Source organism: Rhagoletis zephyria, unplaced genomic scaffold (assembly GCF_001687245.7).
Source record: "Rhagoletis zephyria isolate East Lansing unplaced genomic scaffold, Rhagoletis_zephyria_1.1 Rzeph_scaffold_01313, whole genome shotgun sequence".
Lineage (NCBI taxonomy): Eukaryota > Metazoa > Arthropoda > Insecta > Diptera > Tephritidae > Rhagoletis > Rhagoletis zephyria.
The window spans coordinates 104,999-124,294 of NW_016158397.1; the positions used below are offsets into that span (position 1 = coordinate 104,999).

General features: G+C 40.2%; 1 protein-coding gene and 3 pseudogenes across 1 annotated transcript; all 4 read left to right on the forward strand.

Moving 5' to 3' along the window:
• Window positions 1-442: 442 nt before the first annotated feature.
• LOC108363596 (uncharacterized) lies at window positions 443-3,716 on the forward strand. The gene has a single exon (XM_017616998.1). The coding sequence runs from the start codon at window positions 999-1,001 to the stop codon at window positions 1,437-1,439; it is 441 nt and encodes a 146-aa protein (XP_017472487.1). The 5' UTR covers window positions 443-998; the 3' UTR covers window positions 1,440-3,716.
• A 6,567-nt stretch (window positions 3,717-10,283) lies between these two features.
• On the forward strand, window positions 10,284-11,845 carry LOC108363600 (retinol dehydrogenase 12 pseudogene; annotated as a pseudogene).
• Window positions 11,846-12,204: 359 nt separating this feature from the next.
• LOC108363597 (retinol dehydrogenase 12 pseudogene) lies at window positions 12,205-14,242 on the forward strand (annotated as a pseudogene).
• A 918-nt stretch (window positions 14,243-15,160) lies between these two features.
• On the forward strand, window positions 15,161-18,126 carry LOC108363598 (retinol dehydrogenase 12 pseudogene; annotated as a pseudogene).
• Window positions 18,127-19,296: the final 1,170 nt, after the last annotated feature.

The window sequence follows — 19,296 nt, forward strand, 5'->3', positions numbered from 1 at the left end:
AAGTTTCTAGTTTTTATTGGTTGTCTAGGACACCTTTAATTCACTCAGCGTATAATTTCTTGTTCATTGGCTATGTTTTTCCCAGTGTAAAGTATTCGGAGAGAGTAATGCCATGTCAGAAGTTTCTCCGATATTCTCTCACTTGCTCATACATATGTATATATAATGATTTTTCTACCCAAGAGCACAACTGGAATTCTAAAGAGCGCCACTCAACGGCAACAAACACAAAGCTGCATCAACACTCACAGAAAAAAATCAACAATGAAACGAATAAGAAAATGCATCGTAGTAATGCACCATACAACTAGGTATGCACACAGGTATCTGCTAGATACGCTACAGAAGTGCAGGTATGTTATATGTACATATTTGTGTGCAGTTTTTACCCACACTTCAGTGCCTGCTCATTCACGCTCTCCGCATTGCGCTCAGCCACTGGTGCTCTCCAACAACACCCTTCTATGGCCGCTTGCTGCAGTTCGTCACAGACATTGGATTTGCTATAAAACACAACCACACCACCGAGTTCCGTTCATTCGGAGTCGAACTCTTGAGCGGAAAAGAACAAAAAAGCGGAAAACCAAGAAACAGCGAAGACCAAATACAAATAGAAAATCCTCAGCAAAACAAAAGCGAAGTGGTTGAATAGTGAATTGTATGTGCGGAAATCAAGCACGCGGTTATATATAAAATTAAGTATATAACAGCAAGAACAAGTCAAAAGTAGTTACGTGTGTAGCGAAGCTATTTCTCGCGCTAATTAACAAACGAGTTTTTAATACCACAGCAAAGAATCTGAAAAACTAAGAGCGACGCAGTGCATTGTAATTCGTCACTGGAAACGTGAAGCGAAACAAAGTCATTGGAAAGTTCTAGAAGCGAATAAGCAACAACAATAGCAAAACAAGTGACTTCGTCGTAGTGGAGTGCCTTTTGTAGTGGAATCAATACTTTTGAACTCATATTTTGCCTTCCTCGAATTCTAAACCGGCGAAATGGCTTTCATGATGCCCGTAATGAAGAACAACTACGACATCTACAAGGATAGTCGTTCGCGCAAAACTTCAGAGTGCTCCACTACCAGTTCGAACGGTGGCGCACCCACATTGTCTTCCGCCATGGGTGGGGCACCCAGTGGGCGTGTGCGCAAAGTTTCTGAGTGCAAGTCAGAAAGTTTCGCCACCTCACCCTCGCACACCTATCGCATGCAGATGCAGCGCTGTCAGTCATCGCGCGCCTTTCCCCGCAACGCATCGCGCACCTCGCACTCGTCAGCAGCTGGCGCCCTGTCGCCCACGCGCTCCTTCAGCCAGGCCTCCAGTCCGCCTAAGACGATTAACACAGCGGAAAGCCAGAACGATATCACAAAATTTCACTTGCGGCTGGTTGAAAAGCTCCGCAAGTCCTTTCGCAAGGACAGCGCCAAACGGTCATGAGAACGCGAAAGCGCCCTCCACCACAGCAACAGTAGTGGCAGCTATCCCAATGACGATGGCAGCACAACAAAAGCAGAAAACAATAATTTCAAACATAATAGGGAAGTGCAGCAGCATCAGCAGCGGTCACAGGTCGACAGCCCTGAAAGTAGTGCGAGTAGGCGTCAGTCGGCCGGCCGTGATGTTGTCTGCGCGTCGGCGGATACCGCCACAACCCACAAGGAAAGCGGTGATAATTCCGATATCGTCGCAGCAGACGCCATTGAAGACGCAGAAGATTGGCCAAAGTTCGAAGACAACAACACCGTTGCGGCGCCGAGTTCGTTGGCCGCACACTTGGGACGGCGCATCACCGCGCCATTAACACGTGCCAACCTCAAGCGTTGCCACAAAAAATTCGCGAGGCTGCAGCTCACAACGGCGGCGCAGCATTCACTAGCGGGCCAAATAGGCTCCGCGTCCACGATAGAATTGTACTCCAGCTCGGATGGCTCAAGTTTGTTTGGCGGCGACCGAAGACAACTGCTTGCAGAGGGCAAGAAAGCGCAGCAGAAACGCATCAAGCAGACGACAACAACAAATGTTACAGCAATGGGCGAGAAAACGGAGGTAACGGAGAAACCAAAGCAGACGGAGGCGGTGACAGGCCGTGGTCGCAAAAAACGTAAACGCATGAATTTCCTGCGGCGCTCTACTTCCCGCTTTAGTTCGAAGAGCGCGCCAGGTTAAGACAAGACATCCACACACCAGAGCGTGCGTTGTATGCTTTCAGCTATAATTTGGGCTTCATGTGGCAGCAGTGTTGGCTTTAAATGTTTGGCGCGCATCGCTTTGCAACGCAGCGCAACGCAACGCAGCAGCAGAGCAGGGAAGTAAAGATTAATGAAGCAGTACTGGCGATACAGCCGCAAAACATTCAGGGTCCAATTGGGTCTTACGACTCGTCGCCTGACTGCAGTTTGTTGCACGCGCGCACAACGTGATCAGCATTGCGGCAGCAGCAACTGTCGCTGCCATTTCGAATGCAAAGTCGCGTGCGCGTCGGCATTCTCAAGGCGAGTAGTTGGAAAGGAGTGAATGAGTGATGGATACAACGGCGGAGGGATGAAGGAGGGCGCAACCAAATTGAGGTGCGAGCTGGCAGATAGCCCAAATATGTTACATATATATGCAGCTGAATCTGGGCGAGCGAATGCAGTGGTGGCAGCGCTACAACGGTACTTATTTGCGAAATATCACAGGCAATGCGGATAGCATGGCTATTTTTGGGCTCATTCGACAAATGGTAAGAGGAAATTATCACAAGGAATGAACCACACTATTCTAAAGACAGAACCCGAACTTTTTAAGTATATTTTGAATGAATGATTTTTTTTAGAAGCAATTAAGTATTTGCGAGTAATATTTTTTATTGAATATTATTTTATACAAATTTTAGAACTTATGCCATGTGATAAAGTATGAAGCTATTTTGGGAAAGAAAATGCTTGTGGAAGTAACAACAAAAATATAGACAGTTAAAGAAGAATAGTCAGTGAGCTTAAGAGCCGAATAAACAAATTTACATAAAGTTTCAAACGGTTTTCAGGGAATTAAATGCTTCCAAAATATGAAAACTATACAACGTTGAAACTGCCAATTCCAAATTGTTCTGTAGAGAAACGCTTCAAGTTAAAAGAATTTATTTTTCTGCACAGCACATAACATTACAAATATTTTGGAGCTGTCTTTGGGCTTCCATGAAATTGAACAGAAAAAGCACTTTTTGCATGAAAGCAAATAATAATTAGCGAGAAGCCACAAAAGTGCCACACACATGGCCGTGGAAGCCCATTTACGCCACTCAAATACAATAAAAAAAAGAAAAAACATTAGCTAAAAAACTGCTAGTTTCTAATTTAAGTGTTAACTTTAACGGTATCTAATAAAAACAAACAAAATGGACTCGTCAAGTATAACTGAAAGTTTTCTGCTTTATAAAATTAATAACTGCAATTTATACAATAAATCAATGTTGAACATTATTTAAGTATTAGGTAAATAAATAGTATCTATATATAGTATATATGTATGTAGGTTAGTTTGCTTTCTAATGTCTAAGTTAAGTGAAAATGCTTTAAATGTATACAACCTATACATGTCTACATGAAATTATTTGTATACTAAGTAATACAAAACAAATGTGCTATGTATGTATGTACATATGTACAATATATGTATATACATAGGTATAATAGTTCATAAGTATTTGCTTTGAATAATCTGAAGTATATGAAAAAAAATAAAATAAACAATTAAATAAAAAAACAAAACTTGCGCTATTTATTGGAAAAATTATTATTTTATAGGTTGTTTTTATGTGAGTATGTCTAACTTCACTTCGAAGATGGGGAAAAATAACAGAGAGAGGAGAATATAAATATTATTGACTTGTGGAAAAGTACATGCAATTATAGCACATACATACACACACATAGCCGCCAATCAATAAGCACGCTGTCTATTACACGCAACGGATTCCAGCCCTATTCGACCAAAGTTGAATCCATAATGAGTGTAGCGGTCTACTGAAAGTTGCTACATGCATGCAATACATACATATTTACAAGCCAATTAAATTTACATACATACATATGCACATAAGTGTAATTTAAATCAAATGAACCAATTAACCGTCTGGGTGCGTCGTTACCGACCTACCTAGCCAAAAAGGAATGCACGCTATTCAACTTGTAAGGAATCAAGCATTTTCAAACATATTTGGCTACAAACAAGTGGATCGCATGTGTGTGTGTGTGCAAGCAGTTACCCCTCAGTCAAGCCCACTAGTTCTCGATTTGGAGCACTCGTCTTTAACTAAAAAACTCCAGGTCAGATCAACTTCTTCTGCTTGTCTTAGAATTTTGTATTGAACCTTTTTGCAACTGGTATTCTTATTTCTAGTCATTGCCTAACTAGTAGTAGAGTCTATGGACTAGCTAAGCTTTTTCCACCAGGATAACATTGTCGACAAGCAGAACGCTTAACATCCAATAAGGAGACTGCTCCACTACGCCTTGGAAATATGCCTTTTGTGCACTTTTCGTTAATGGCAACTGGCGGCCTTCACCTACTTTCGTACGGCAAGCTTAGTGCCTTTGGGATTTTTATACTATTTAGTATGAAAATATGTATGTATGTATGTATGTAAGTACATATGTATGTGGGCATAGTTATGTATGTATGTCACAGCAAATACTTTTATTTGTAGAACTTTGAATGGCTTTGTAATGCCAAAGGATTTGTTAGATAATTTGACAGAAATGAAAGGATTTCAGCGCATTTCTAGAAGATTAGTATGCACATGTGTATGTAGTTATGTAAATACTTTGTACTCACAGGCAAATAATATATAAGCATACACGAAAGTAAAACATAGCGCGACGGCTAAGTATTATTTAGTGAATAATAGAGAATATCAGACATTTCACTTAGTCACAGACATATATATGCACATACATACTTACATACATATTTGTTTCTCAATGGCTGCGCTTTCGAAATTCTGCAAAGAATTAATGATGAAAATTTGCCAAACTGCCTTTCTTCACATATACGAAAATTTCTGTTGACTAAATAGAATGGCGAAATAGCAAAATTTTTGTTGTGCAACAGACTTTAGAGAAATTCCAACGACAACGTCAATAAATACCTGAAGGCGTACATACTATAAATACAAACATACGAATGTATATATGTAGTACATACACACATACAGTGAAAACTCGATATTACGAAGTTGAAGAGGCTGGACAAATGCTTCGTTATATCTAGAGTTTCATTAAATTTATATTTAGATTATCAAAACCCCGATACAAAGCAAAATGCAAAGTTTTGGAATCATGGGGCAGAGCAAAAATTTTGTTATATTAGCTCTGATTCAATACTTTTCGTGTAAAATGTCAAACAGCAAAATTACTCTTTAAAGTGAAAAAAGTATTTTTCCTATAAAAACGTCAACCAGTGATCGCTTGACACTTTTCATGATTATACCAGAAGAAAAAGTGCGGGTAAAATCTTGCAACATCATTCTCTACACAACTCTCCAAAAATCGCTCTTATTTACTTACAGGATTTTGGAGCACGGGATCATTTTTCCTGTAACTTCCTGCAAATTCGTGTAAAAACCTGCAAGTTCATGGAGTACTGGATGAGAGCTATTATTGAATTATTCGTTTTATCAATGCTCGATTTATCGAGCTTTCACTCTATGTAGTGTATATATGTATGCAGTAAGTACATTCATTTGTATGCGTCAGAAGAAAATTCGCCCCTTTTTTCGTGAGTGAATTGAATTTTAACCGCCTGATGCGGTCGTACGTCAAATGTTATGCATTTTAAAAGAAATTCGCATGCAAGCACCACCCTACACACAAATATACATACATATGTACATATTTATATGTAAATGAACATAAAATTGGTTGCATTGGCGACAACTAGGCGAATAACAAAATGTAAGAAAAACAAAAAAAAAAAACAAATATTTAATGCGATCTTTCTTATACGGATATGTGTTTGTATGCAAGTCTGTCTGATTGACAATAAACAATAAAAATAAACTGTATACATATATTTTTTACAAGATATTTCGCTTTCTAAGAATAATTAAAAATTACGGCGGCTTGTTGTTTATCTACCATATGACCTTCAAGATACTCGCACATATATATATGCGTATATATGTAAATATATAGAAGATCTAAAAGAAATAGTGAGCGTGAAAAGTCTACGCCAGTTTATCGGGTTTTATTTGTAGTTGTAGATTATTTAGTTCAAAATGAATATGTATTGTCTTTAAAAATTGGAAAGTTCTTAGATAAACTTTGGACTCTAATAAGAATGATTCATGTGTTATCAGCAATTTCATTAGGAATCATCAGCATTAAATTAACCCAATTGAAGCAAGTAAGAGCAATACAAACAAAAAACTATTTCTATTAATTAAAAATAACTGCTACAGTGCGTTTTTCTTTACCAAGTGTATAGATAATTTCGCAATTTCTTGCATCCTGAAATCATCATACGTCCAAATAATTACTTTGCTCCCTTGTTTATCTCATAAATGCGTATGCATATGTCACCTTGAATATATGTGTATGTAGGTAAATCTACATCCAGAGGCAATAAACCGCTTCAGCTAATTTAACAGCTGACAAATTTCTTGATAATATCCGATTATAAACCGCACTTTACCAGCTTGAACCCGAATTTTATAACTGGTGAACGGTTAAATGGGTGGTGCTTAACCAACCGCAAAACTTCCCGGTTAAATGACAGGTCCACACATACATATTTAAATACATAAAATACAAATGTGTACCCACCGACAGTACTGCAATAAAGTATACAGCCACATTTGATGCGCACATTGCAATTAGATGACAATTATTTTTCTTTTTGTTGCTATTGTACGTACAGTTTTTGTGTACACAATTTTATCAATTTGACGCAGATAAAATATCTATTTTATGTTTGCTTGGTCATATTGCGTTGTGGCTCAAATAAGTGATTTATGATTTAATAAATGTGAAACGACTGTCCGTACGCGTATAGTACACATATGTACATACATATGTACATGCATATACATATTTTTTGTATTTCTCTGCAATGGTCCCCCTCATTGCATGTCAATTGGGCGGCATCAGCGCGTATCGCTTATGTGGCGTCTGCACATGTTGGAAATTGACCGTTAAACGAAGTGGCAAGCCTGATTTTCCGCATTCATTTCAATCGCAGAGAGCATAAAAGTGGTATGAAACGAATAATGGCCATGTATTTGCATTAATGTGCTATGTAATACATGGATATGTATGTAAGTATGCAAGTACTAGCCTAAGCAGTTTATGGTTAGTAATATAAAGGTGATCATATGCATCCAGTTTAGTACTTATGTATGTTTGTATGTATGCATGCAAATTATGACAGAAGTAAATGCGAAAGTTATTCGGTACTGAGAATGATATGGAATTCGAACGCCTATCTTCTATTCTTTCTATTTTTATTTTTTTGCCAACAGCGTTTGAATACTTTTTTTATTTTGCATGAAATTATTTGCACGAAGTATTGCTGTTCGCTTATTTTTTTATGTACAGTCGGAGTCAAAATATACACCTGCTTCTAATATAATATTCACACTTATTTTCATAAAAAATATTTTCATAAAATGTTTACGAAAATATAGTCTATTCTATAACATAAACCATAAAAATCAAAGTTTCACACTTTTTATAAAATTCACAAAAAATAAAAAAAAATTGTCATCAAAATTTCAAACTTTTTATACAGAAAATTTTCGAGTACGCCGATTCAAGTCGTTAAACATTAGCATTGATTTGTTAGAATTTTTTTTTGTGGAGGGTGCTGCGCGTTTTCTTCCATATAAAAATAGATTTTCAATATGCGTTATATGGAAAAAAATGTGCAACTCCCTCCACAAAAAAAAAATTCTAAAAAATCAACGGTCATCTTTAGCTACTTGAAACTTGCACTTTTTTGTACTAAAATTTAATGGGATACCAAACTGCATACTCGATTTTTTTTTTAATTCTGAACAAAAATTTGAAATTTTGATGAAATTTTTTGGGATTTTTGTGAAACTTCTAGGAAAGAATTGAGATATTCAGAAAATTTGTATTTATTATCCGATTTTGATGAAACTAGAAACGTATAATTTGGTTGTGACGGTTATTACTTTTGCGCTAGAGTCAAGTTATTTCAAAAATCTCTATTTATGATTCGATTTTGATGATATGTATTAGAAAGGTATGCTGCTGATGCGTTAAGAAATACTTTTATGAAAAAATGGATCCGCTAGGTGTTATTCAGAAAATCCATGGTCCTGATATTGAAGATATTAGAATAGCATGCTGCAGGTGCGATTAAAAATGCTTTAAAAGTCTGATTAAATGACATTGAAAACATACACATGCATACTGTAAACGTATACTATATTTGCAAAAACATATTGAACATATTTATAAAAATCCATTAGATGGCTCCGTAGTCGAGATTTCCAGGAAATCCACATTTATGGTTCAACTTAGTTCAAATCTTATACGCTTTGTGCACTAAACTGTGAATTAGGCGTATGACTTTTTGCGAAAATTTCTACCTATTACTCGATGCTTAAAAATAGTGTCAATTTGTCAAAAAACCTCCCGCAGAAAAACGCTATTTTTAAAACGTCCACTTTCATTAAATTTATTTCAATTAATTTTAAATTCACAAATAATAAATAATTGTGAATATTATATTAGAACAAGGTGTATGCTAACTTTTTACTCTGACTGTATGTGCATATTTACCTTAATATAGAAAGACCCTATTTTTATTCCTTTGCATAGTCATTTTTGAATTTAATTAAAAAGTAAAGTGTTTTACTTGCGAATTCTATTTAAACACTGTTTGTTTTGATTAAAGGCTGTATGTATGTAGTTTAATACTGTCATAGTTATTTTTAAATTCTATTAAATAGATGCCGTCTATTCTACAAAGCTGGATTTCCAAAGAATATAAGTTAGGGCCTTTTTATTATTAAGGCAACGATATGTATATACATCATTGAACCATTACAACCCCGAACTAGTTAAAGCTCCGAATCATCTCCTAGGCAGACCAGTTCAAATTCAACAAATTTCACTGCGCTGCTGCTAAAACTCACCACCCCAAATTCAATGTCGGCGCCGACCACACAAAAAGGTCGCCTATCAATCACTTGCACATTTCTAGGTTTTCTCTGAAGGTACTTGTTGTAATCAAATATTTACTTATACTGCATTGCGGAAATGGGTGTGCGAAAAGATTTCGTTACAAATAGCGTATTTCCTAAGCGTGGAATTCAATTAATTTGCTAATTATTACAACACGCCNAAATGGGGCTCGTTTTTCCAATGTACTACAACTCAAACTAGACACATATATTTATGTACATACATACATACGTACATATGTATTTAATCTCCAGTTGTATGTGATTTGTTGGTCGGATGCCATGCGTTTCGTGAGAATTAAAGAGCCGCATGAGCGTAAGACTCTTCGGAGAGACCCAATGGGATGCGTAAAAATTGAGGGGGTATTTTTTTTTATTGGGTACATGTCTGAGTAAATTTTCCAGCGTCTCAAGGACACTAAATGACATTTGGTCAGCTGATAGTAACGGTGGCGGATTTATTGTAAAATTTCTTAAATGAAATTTTTAATTTTCCTAAAGGCTTGCTGAGTAAATTAAAATCCCGACTTTACACATCGATGATGCGGGTTCGATCCCTGCTGAAGTATAGAAAAATAAGTCTGATGAGCAGATGTGGTGATCTCCGAAATAGCAGCTATAACTTCTATCGCTAAGACTTTGTTGTTTTTTCCATTTTTTCTAATAAACATAATCGTAGTAAATACAAAGCTCAATAACAATATTAAAATAAAATCCAAAGATTTGAAGCCCGTCTAACGGCACAGCCTACTTTGAAGGCTTCTAGAGTCCTATTAGGGCGGCCAAACTCAAGAGAGAAATGAAAAATTTGAGAAGATTACAGTCTATTTTAGCCGCCCGTCGCTGTTTGCCACACTTCAGCTTGTCTATGGAATAATTTTGTACACATTTATTTACAAAAAAACGTTTAGACTTACACAGAGAGCCAAATGAGAGTAAGATAGCTGTCTATAGTATATAAATGTTGCTGCATCGATGGCGTGAGAATGCTCGCACGCGACCAAGACGATGAGGGGAAAAAAAAACAACTTTCACTTCAAATACAGAATCAAAACAGAAAAACCATAAATGTTATTCACCTCCGGCAATGTGAATGGGAAGCATGCGAAGCAAATTGTGACTTCTTTTTGTTATTCATGTTTTCTCTTTTGATATGAGTGTTGCACTTCGGTTGGGTGCTACAGTGTAAATCCACATCCACTTTAGAGGTTTCTTAAATGGTTTTAATTATAATTTATAGTGCTTGTTGTATAGCTACCTATAATTAGCTTTTCTCTGCTTTACAAGTATACTTTAGTTCCACATGCTCTAAATAATCTTCAATAACAACTGGAACCGCCACCGTTCCGTAACTGACTATGGCGTCAAGACACGCAATCTTTAATAATTTATTGAAGGAAAAACAAAGAATTCGTATATGATGTGGACAAATGTCAAGTTGCCAAGCGGTGGGTCAAGGCAACGCCTTACCGAAATGCTGATCAAAGTTTTTGAAAATTTCAAAAGGACACGAATTATTAAAATTAGTAGCTGAGTTGAGCTGTAGCGCTGCGGTCATTCGTGAATAAGTAAAAGAAATAGTTAGCTAAATATCATCATGGCCGAGGAACTAATGCTAAGTTCGTCTTCAAAGCACAAGTCTAAAACGCTGTGCTTTTACGGCGCCTGGGCCTGGATCATAGACATTTTTCTCACCGTTTTCCTCATCGTTTTCATACTCTACATTCTGCGCAAAATCATACAAGGTCCATTCTACCGCAAGCGTAATCGCATCGATGAAAAAGTCGTCATTATCACCGGTTGCAGCGCGGGCATTGGCAAGGAGATCGCCCTGGAGCTGGCGCGGCGCGGTGCACGCATTTACATGGCTTGCCGCGATGCTGCGCGCTGTGAGGCCACGCGCCTCGAGATCATAGATGACACGGGCAACCAGCAAGTCTACAACCGCACACTCGACCTCGGTTCGCTGGAGTCCGTGCGTCAATTCGCTGCACGTTTTGTTGCGGAGGAGCAGCGTCTGGATATTTTGGTAAATAATGCCGATGTTATGACTACTCAACGTACCCTCACAGCCGACGGTTTTGAGTACCAATTCGGTGTAAACCATTTGGGGCATTTTCTACTAACCAGTCTACTGCTGGAGCGGCTGAAGGTAGCCGCACCGAGCCGCTTAGTCGTAATGAGCTCCTTCATGCATCTCTTTGGGCGTATAAACAAGGACGATCTGAACAGTGAGCTGCGCAAAACGAAAATTTTCGGCTCTTACGCAAACAGTAAATTGGCAAATATACTCTTTGCGCGCAAGCTGGCTAAATTGCTGGATGGTACGAGCGTAACGGTAAATAGCTGCAATCCTGGAATCGTGCGTACCGAGGCGATGTTTCGCAAGCAAAATCCGCCGTGGCTGTGGTTCATTGTCGACAAACTTTTCGGGCTGGTGGCTCGTACTCCGCTAGCAGGTGCACAGACTGCGCTACGCCTGGCATTGGATCCCGACTTGGAACGATCGACAGGGGGCTACTACTCTTACTACATACGCTGGCCGCTGCCACCGTGGGCCACGAACAAAAAGATGGCCGATTGGCTGTGGCGCGAAAGTGAGAAACTGGTCGGAATAAGCAGTGGCGAACTAATTCAAACGATCGATGTGTAATGAATAGTGTATTGCGGATGGAAAGGGCGGAGTAGCGAAACAATTTTCTTAATATAATTAAAATTTGCATTAAATTAATTTATCTGATTCCGCAGAATAACTGTTTTGTTTATCATTCGTCATAATACCTCTTCCGTTGAATGCTCACTGTAGCGTACCTCGTAGCCCAAATTTAAGTACTAATTACACACACGCCGCGAGAAAAACGACAAAAGTAAACCTCTGCTGTGCTGTAATTTAGACGCGTTGCTTTGTGAGTGTATCACAATGTAAAATCTGCAGCTCTGAGTGGCTTTCAAAGTCGCACAATGCACAGTAAAACTGGTATTTCATGCACCTGTCTTTGTTTGTATCTCATTCCATCTCAATACGACTGCGGAATTAGTGTTTGCCGGTCGATGGAAGTCGTAGGCAGAGTATTAGCCTGTGGATTATTTAAAGAAAGCCACGAAATTACTACGCAGTGGAGCGAAATTCGAAAGTAACCATTAAATTTCGAACTCACTCGCGCAGAGTGGTGCAGTGACGACTATGAAAATCGGTCGTTGGCAGTTAGTTTGCCGCAGTGGTGCCTAAAAGAAAGTTGCTTTGTGAGTATACAGCGCAGGCGTGCAAAATCTCACTCAAGCATTCACTAGTATATACTTTTCCATACACACAGACAGACACCCACAGTGTACGAATATGTTCGATGACGTTCTGAGTCCTCTGGAAGACGAGGAAAAATCATTGTGCATTCGCGGTCCCTGGGCCTGGCTAGTGCTCATCACCGTCTGTTGTATCGGCATCGCTTTGGTCATGTGGCTACTGCGCAAATGCGTGCAAGGCCCCTTCTATCGCAAGAAGACTCGAATCGATGGTAAGGTGGTAATCGTGACCGGCTGCAACACGGGCATTGGCAAGGAGACCGCCATGGAGCTGGCGCGACGTGGTGGCCGCATTTACATGGCCTGCCGCGATGCAGCGCGCTGTGAGTCGGCGCGCATGGAGATCATTGAACGCACACACAATCAAAATGTCTTCAATCGCACACTCGACTTGGCCTCATTGTCTTCGGTGCGACAGTTTGCCGAGCGTTTCTTGGCAGAGGAACAGCGTTTGGATATTCTGATAAACAACGCTGGCATCATGGCCACACCGCGCAAGCTCACCGTCGACGGCTTCGAACAGCAGTTGGGTGTCAACCATTTGGGTCACTTTTTGTTGACAAACCTGTTGTTAGAACGCCTAAAGTCGACTGCGCCCAGTCGCATTGTGGTAGTGACTTCGGCGGCATACATCTTCGGGCGCATCAACAAGGAGGACTTGAACAGTGAGAAGCACTATTCGAAATTCTTGGGCGCCTATTGCCAAAGCAAGCTGGCTAACATCTTATTCACGCGCAAACTGGCCGAGTTGCTTAAGAATACCGGCGTGACCGCCAATTGCGTACACCCAGGCATTGTGCATACTGAATTAGGCCGTTACAGTGTGGCGGAGCATTGGTACAAATCGATGTGGTTTCGCATGTTTAGTTGCTTTGTAAAGACGCCGCAGGCAGGGGCGCAGACCACGTTGCGAGTGGCATTGGATCCGGCGCTGGAGAAGTGCTCTGGCGACTATTATGCGGACTCGATGCGACTTCCCTTGCTGCTGAGGGCCAAGGACAAGGAAATGGCCGAATGGTTGTGGAAGGAGAGTGAAAAGCTGGTGGGCTTGCAAGGTGGAAACGCCGTGCAAACAATTGTCGTGAATCAATGAAGTAGGTACTAAAGCAAATGAATGGTCGAAAGCGAGAAAAAGAGAGAGAGGGAAGTAAGGCGAGCTACAGGAAAGGAGATCATACGTAGTAATGATGTGTCGGAATATATTCCGGTTACTTTTAGGTAAATTTTAAGTTTCTGTATACATATGTATACATATTAGAGGGCTGCATGAATTCATTCAAAAGGGCTTATGTATTATTCATATACAGAACGAATGAATGATTTTGGCTGAATACAAACAAAGTGAAAATAAATTGAATTGAAATAAATGACAATTTTTTGCATTAATATCCAAAAATATTTTTTCTATGCACATATGTTAAAACTTATATATGTATGTGTGTATGTATTGCTGCGTACCTTTTAAAATACGAACAAGCTTGTTTGCAGAAAAACACTTTTACGAAAATGAGTTTGAATGATTTGAATGTTTTTCCTTCATTCATTCACATTCTTCCATTTGAAGGTAGAAAATTTAAAACAAAATGTTTATTCATGACTTGCAAAATTCCAAAGGCTGAGTATTTTGTATGTGAATTGAAATACTCAAATTTACTGTGCTCTGTTTGTATTTGAATAAATTCATGCAGCTCGCTAATACATATGTATGTAAGTATGTACGTATATGTAAGGAATATAAATAAATAAAAAGTGTATCCCGAAAAAGTGAGTCGTTCTTCTTCTATATTTCATCTATTATTTAAGCTATCTGGAAATTTTGGAATAAACTCGTAAAATTTACGCCTTTTTCTCTGTGAAAGGTATTTGAAATTTTTCGCTTTGAAGCTTTTCGCTTATCTATTATTTTTCTAAGTCATCGTTTCGACATTGAACTCATTTCGCAATTTGCTGCTACTTTTTAAGTTTGCTGATAGCGAGTCGCAAGCGCCATGCCCATCTGTAGGGTGCAATCTTTTGAGAACTGGCCAAGTTTGGTTCCAGCAGCGGTAATTGCAATGTTTGTATTCAACGCTGACCGCAGTAGTGCTCGTATTTGCTGTTCATAGCCGTGCAATCCACACTTGAACATTGTTCGAATGCGGCTTGGAAGTTCATGGAGAACCGGTTGCCAGTTGCGGACTTACGATGGCATTGACGATAAATTGCAAGTATGCGAGATGCCAACACTAACACACTTGACATGACAGGAATACTAAACAGACGTGTCGGAGGTTATTTTGCAAGTAAAAACGCATAAAACGACTATTAAAACTTGGCCAGACTCACTCACGTTTACAGCTTTAAACCGGCTTAGGCATTGGATGGAGTACTTTATGAGATTTTTATGCCTTCCAAGTTGAATTTTTTTCAGACACAGAGGGGAAACAGCATTGCTGTGCGAGCTTATTCCCGAAAACAAAAAAACTCGCTTAGTTTGCTTTTGAGCGCTTTTACCTGCAACTAGTAACTACAAACCAGTTTGGGAACGTGTGCCTTCAGCGCTGCGCTGCGCTGCTTTTGACGCTACACTTAGCCGCCACTGCAGCGGAAGCCAACTATAATTTAAAAAAGAAATGCGCCAGACAAATTTGGGCTAACGCTTGCCTTTAATACCTTTGTACTATGGCCTCTGTATATAGGGCTGCCGCCACTTTCACCACTGCCAAAAAAGCACCAGCACAATGTGAGTTTGCAGCGGCTGAACGCCGCGCGAAGATCATGTTGACTTGCCAGGTTAGCGACTATCAGCGAACGAGGAAAGCGCGCTTCGGCGCCAGTTGGAATGGATTGTAAGTTGGAAGTCAGTTGAAGCTTGCCACTGACAGCGCAAAGTACGCGTGTTGATTAAACAAAGTTATTTTATTGTAGTGCGCACTTAGAAAACTTAAAAAGTACACACACACACATACATACGCCGGTAGTAGTATGTCAGATAGCGAAGAGGAGAAACTGTGTTTCCATGGCGTCTGGGTATGGCTGCTGCCAGCCATTTTCATTGCCGTCGCCGTGGTGTTTTTCTTGTGGCTGCTGCGGAAGTGCATACAGGGTCCGCGTTATCGCAAGGCAAATCGCATCGATGGCAAGGTAGTCATTGTGACGGGCTGCAATACAGGCATCGGCAAGGCAACTGCTCTGGAGCTGGCGCGGCGAGGCGGTCGCATTTACATGGCCTGCCGCGATGCGGTGCGCTGTGAGGCCGCGCGTCTGGAGATCGTAGAGCGCACGGGAAATCAGCATGTCTACAATCGCACACTGGATCTGGCATCACTGGATTCGGTGCGTCAATTCGCCGCGCGATTTCTCGCCGAGGAGCAGCGTTTGGACATTTTGGTGAATAACGCTGGCATCATGGCCACGCCGCGCAAGCTCACCGCTGACGGCTACGAACAACAGTTGGGTGTCAACCATCTGGGCCACTTTTTGCTGACCAACCTGCTGCTGGAGCGCTTGAAAGCCTGCGCGCCCAGCCGCATTGTGGTTGTGAGCTCAGCCATGTACATCTTTGGGCGTATCAAACGCAATGACCTGAATAGCGAGCGCAGCTATTCGAGCTTCTTTGGCGCCTATTCACAGAGCAAGCTGGCGAATGTGTTGTTTACGCGCAAGCTGGCTGAGCTGCTGGAAGGCACTGGCGTTACGGTGAATTGTTGTCATCCAGGTGTGGTGCGCACTGAGTTGGTGCGGCACATTAAGTTCCCAGGCTTTGGGTTGTTGCACTATTTGGTGAAGTTCTTGTGGAAGTCGCCGGAGGAAGGCGCACAGACGCAGCTGCGCTTGGCGCTCGATCCGGCGTTGGAGAACTCCACAGGCGGCTATTACAGCGACTCGATGCGTTTTCCGCTGCTGCCGTGGGCGAAGTGTAGCGCAACAGCGGACTGGCTGTGGGAGGAGAGCGAAAAACTGGTAGGACTGAAGGTGGGAGGAAAAAGTAATGAAATGGAATCGGTGACGGTGGCGGTTGCGGTGAATGGCGTGCAGTCTTAATGAGCTTTGGATTTTTTTTTGACTATTTAGAAAAATTGGTGAATCAAAATAAATGCTTTACAAATAGTTTCTATAAAAAAGGGAATTGATTGTGAAAAATGTAGCGAGAGGAATGACAGCTGCTGCTCTCTACGCGATACATTTCAATATCTTCTCTTCTTCTCTTGAATCTGCTTTCGTTTTGCTGATTTCGCACAAAAACAGAAAAAAAACTGCGGCGCGGCGTTGGAGCGCACACGCCCCCGCAGCGCGAGCAACAAAGGGGCCTAGAGAGCGCACTTTCTACAAATCTGATTTTACGCTCTGTCTTTCAATCGTCTTGCGGCCAGCGCTTTTTGTTATTCATCAAACCAAAAATTTTGTGTACAAATAGCTTTTATAAATAAATTATCAACTTTACATATGTATGTATGTGTGTACTCATGCGCATTTGTGTGTGTGTCACACATTGTTTATATACTAATTGTTTACATTTGTATGCGTCAACAATTTATACATATTCTAATTTCTATTTATACAACGAAAAACATGTGCGTGTGTGTTTGTATGCGAACAAAAAGTTTTCACACAAATAAATTCGAAATTTGTATTATATGCAAATTCTTCTACTGAGTCACAACCTTTGCTAAATTAATTCATTTCCGGCAATAGAACTCTCTGCTATACGGAGGCAAATTAAATTTTCTATTAAATCAAAATAGTGTTGCCACAATTATTCATGCAGCCCATCAGCCAGCTCAGCTCTGTGGCCCATTTCGCTTGCAGCGGCCGCTTAAGCAGCTCAATTAGCCATCATCGACAAGTGGCAGTGAATAAATCTAGCCGCTTGCGTTGCATACTCGGCCTACAGCGCGGCCATTCATTATTCATGAGCTTGGATGTGCTACGCCAGTTTGCGCGGATGACTAGCCGCCTATTTATTTAAATTATGTCCACTGAGCTGTCTGTAATCGACCTAATCGTGGCACTCAACCCCACCCACGACGTGAGGTCTTTATCGGCGAACAAGTTGACGAGTGGACGGACGGTGCGGCGGGTCGGAGTTCGTTGCAGAAATTATGCAGTGCATTAATGGATTATTTGCAGCTGTTGTTGTTTTGATATAAAACGGCAATTGAGAAGCAGCTGATATATGGCAACTGCCGACTGTTTATACAACTGAAATGGGCCAGAGCTGATAGGAAAGGTGGAGAGACATATCGTACCGTTGCTGCAAGAGTGTTTGTTAAGTATGAGGAAATGACCAAGTAAAAATTGCATAGCTGTTTTTCTCTGGTTTTGGATTTTTGGATTGCGACACTCTTACAGCAAAGGAACGGTAAGTACATACACATGTTTTGAAGATAATTCCTCATATAGCGCTAGGAAAGAAAAATAATGGTAAAAACCTTGGGACTTTCAAGCCTGAAAATAGTTTATCTCTATAAAAATAATAAGTGTTTAATTTTCACCCTGTTACTAAAACTATCTTTTATTCAGCCATCATTTTTTACTGACGAATTAAGAAGTTTCTTTTCTCTCTTTTTGAAAAGATGCCGGCTGAGTTCGAGTGCTTTTGAGATTATTCTAGAACTTGCTAAATGAGATGCTTGCAAAGTAAACTACTTAATTTTTCTTGCTCTTCTACATGCATTCCATTCATTCTTTGTAAGCTATATTACGTGACCTCTGAAGGCAAGGTAAATGGAGCGCAGGTAGATTTTTGCATTGACTTTCTTACACTCACCGTGATCGCTCAACTATGCAGACGGGTTGGTCTATTAACTTTTGCATTTAGAGCAGGCAATGCTTTTAAGTTTAAGCGGCCGCTGTGGCTGAGTGGTTAGAGGTGCGTATTACCACCACTCCATAGAGCCTGGGTTCGACCATGGCCAGACCAACATCTAAATTATAAAAAAAGTTTTTTAGCAGTTGTCGGCCCTCGGCAGCCAATGGCAAACCTCCGAGTGTATTTCTGCAAAGAAAAAACTGAGGCGGCTGCGTAAAACTGTAGGTCCGTCTATTTGTGTAAAGAAATCAGCGCCCTTGGAGGTGCTATATTATATTAAAACCCTTACTATATAGGGCGCACTTATTTGGAGGTTTTGCTGGACGGATTTTGAAACCAAACGAACGATGGGAAATGTATTTCTATGTAGATAACGAGAGCTTATACATACATATGGTTTCAGAATACGAATACGATTACAATTACGAAAATGGATATGAAGAGCCCAACTAAAGGCGAACACAAATACGACCACAAGTACGAAAACATTTACAGAGCCGAATTCGTCGCCGAAGATAAATACGAACGCGAGACGATCACGAATATGAACACGAAACCCGAGTATGAAGACCAAAGACGAATATGAAGACGAATACTAAAACTAAGGTTAAGGTTAATATTAAGCTTAAGATAAATTTCTGCAATATGAGACGAACTAGAAATAAATCGACGGAAATTTCACTTTAGTAGTGTAGCCTAGGCGCACAGGTGGCAGAATGTCTAAGTTTCGAAATAGCCAATTGATTATCTAAGGCATTAGTAGATAGTATTCAAAACAGGGACGTGAACCGGATGAACAATTTGGTTGGTTCTGTTCAGCGATTCGAACCGTTTTTGGATTGATTTTTTTTTTTTGGTGTTTAAGCCGGGGTTTCGGTTCGGTTCAACGGTTCCGAAAAAAAAAAATAATAATAATAATTAAAACGTAACGCACAAGTTCAAGTGTAAAGTGGTAGTGCTACAACGCGCAAATTTAAGTGACAAGTGTCTGTCAAATGATATGGGTTGCCTAT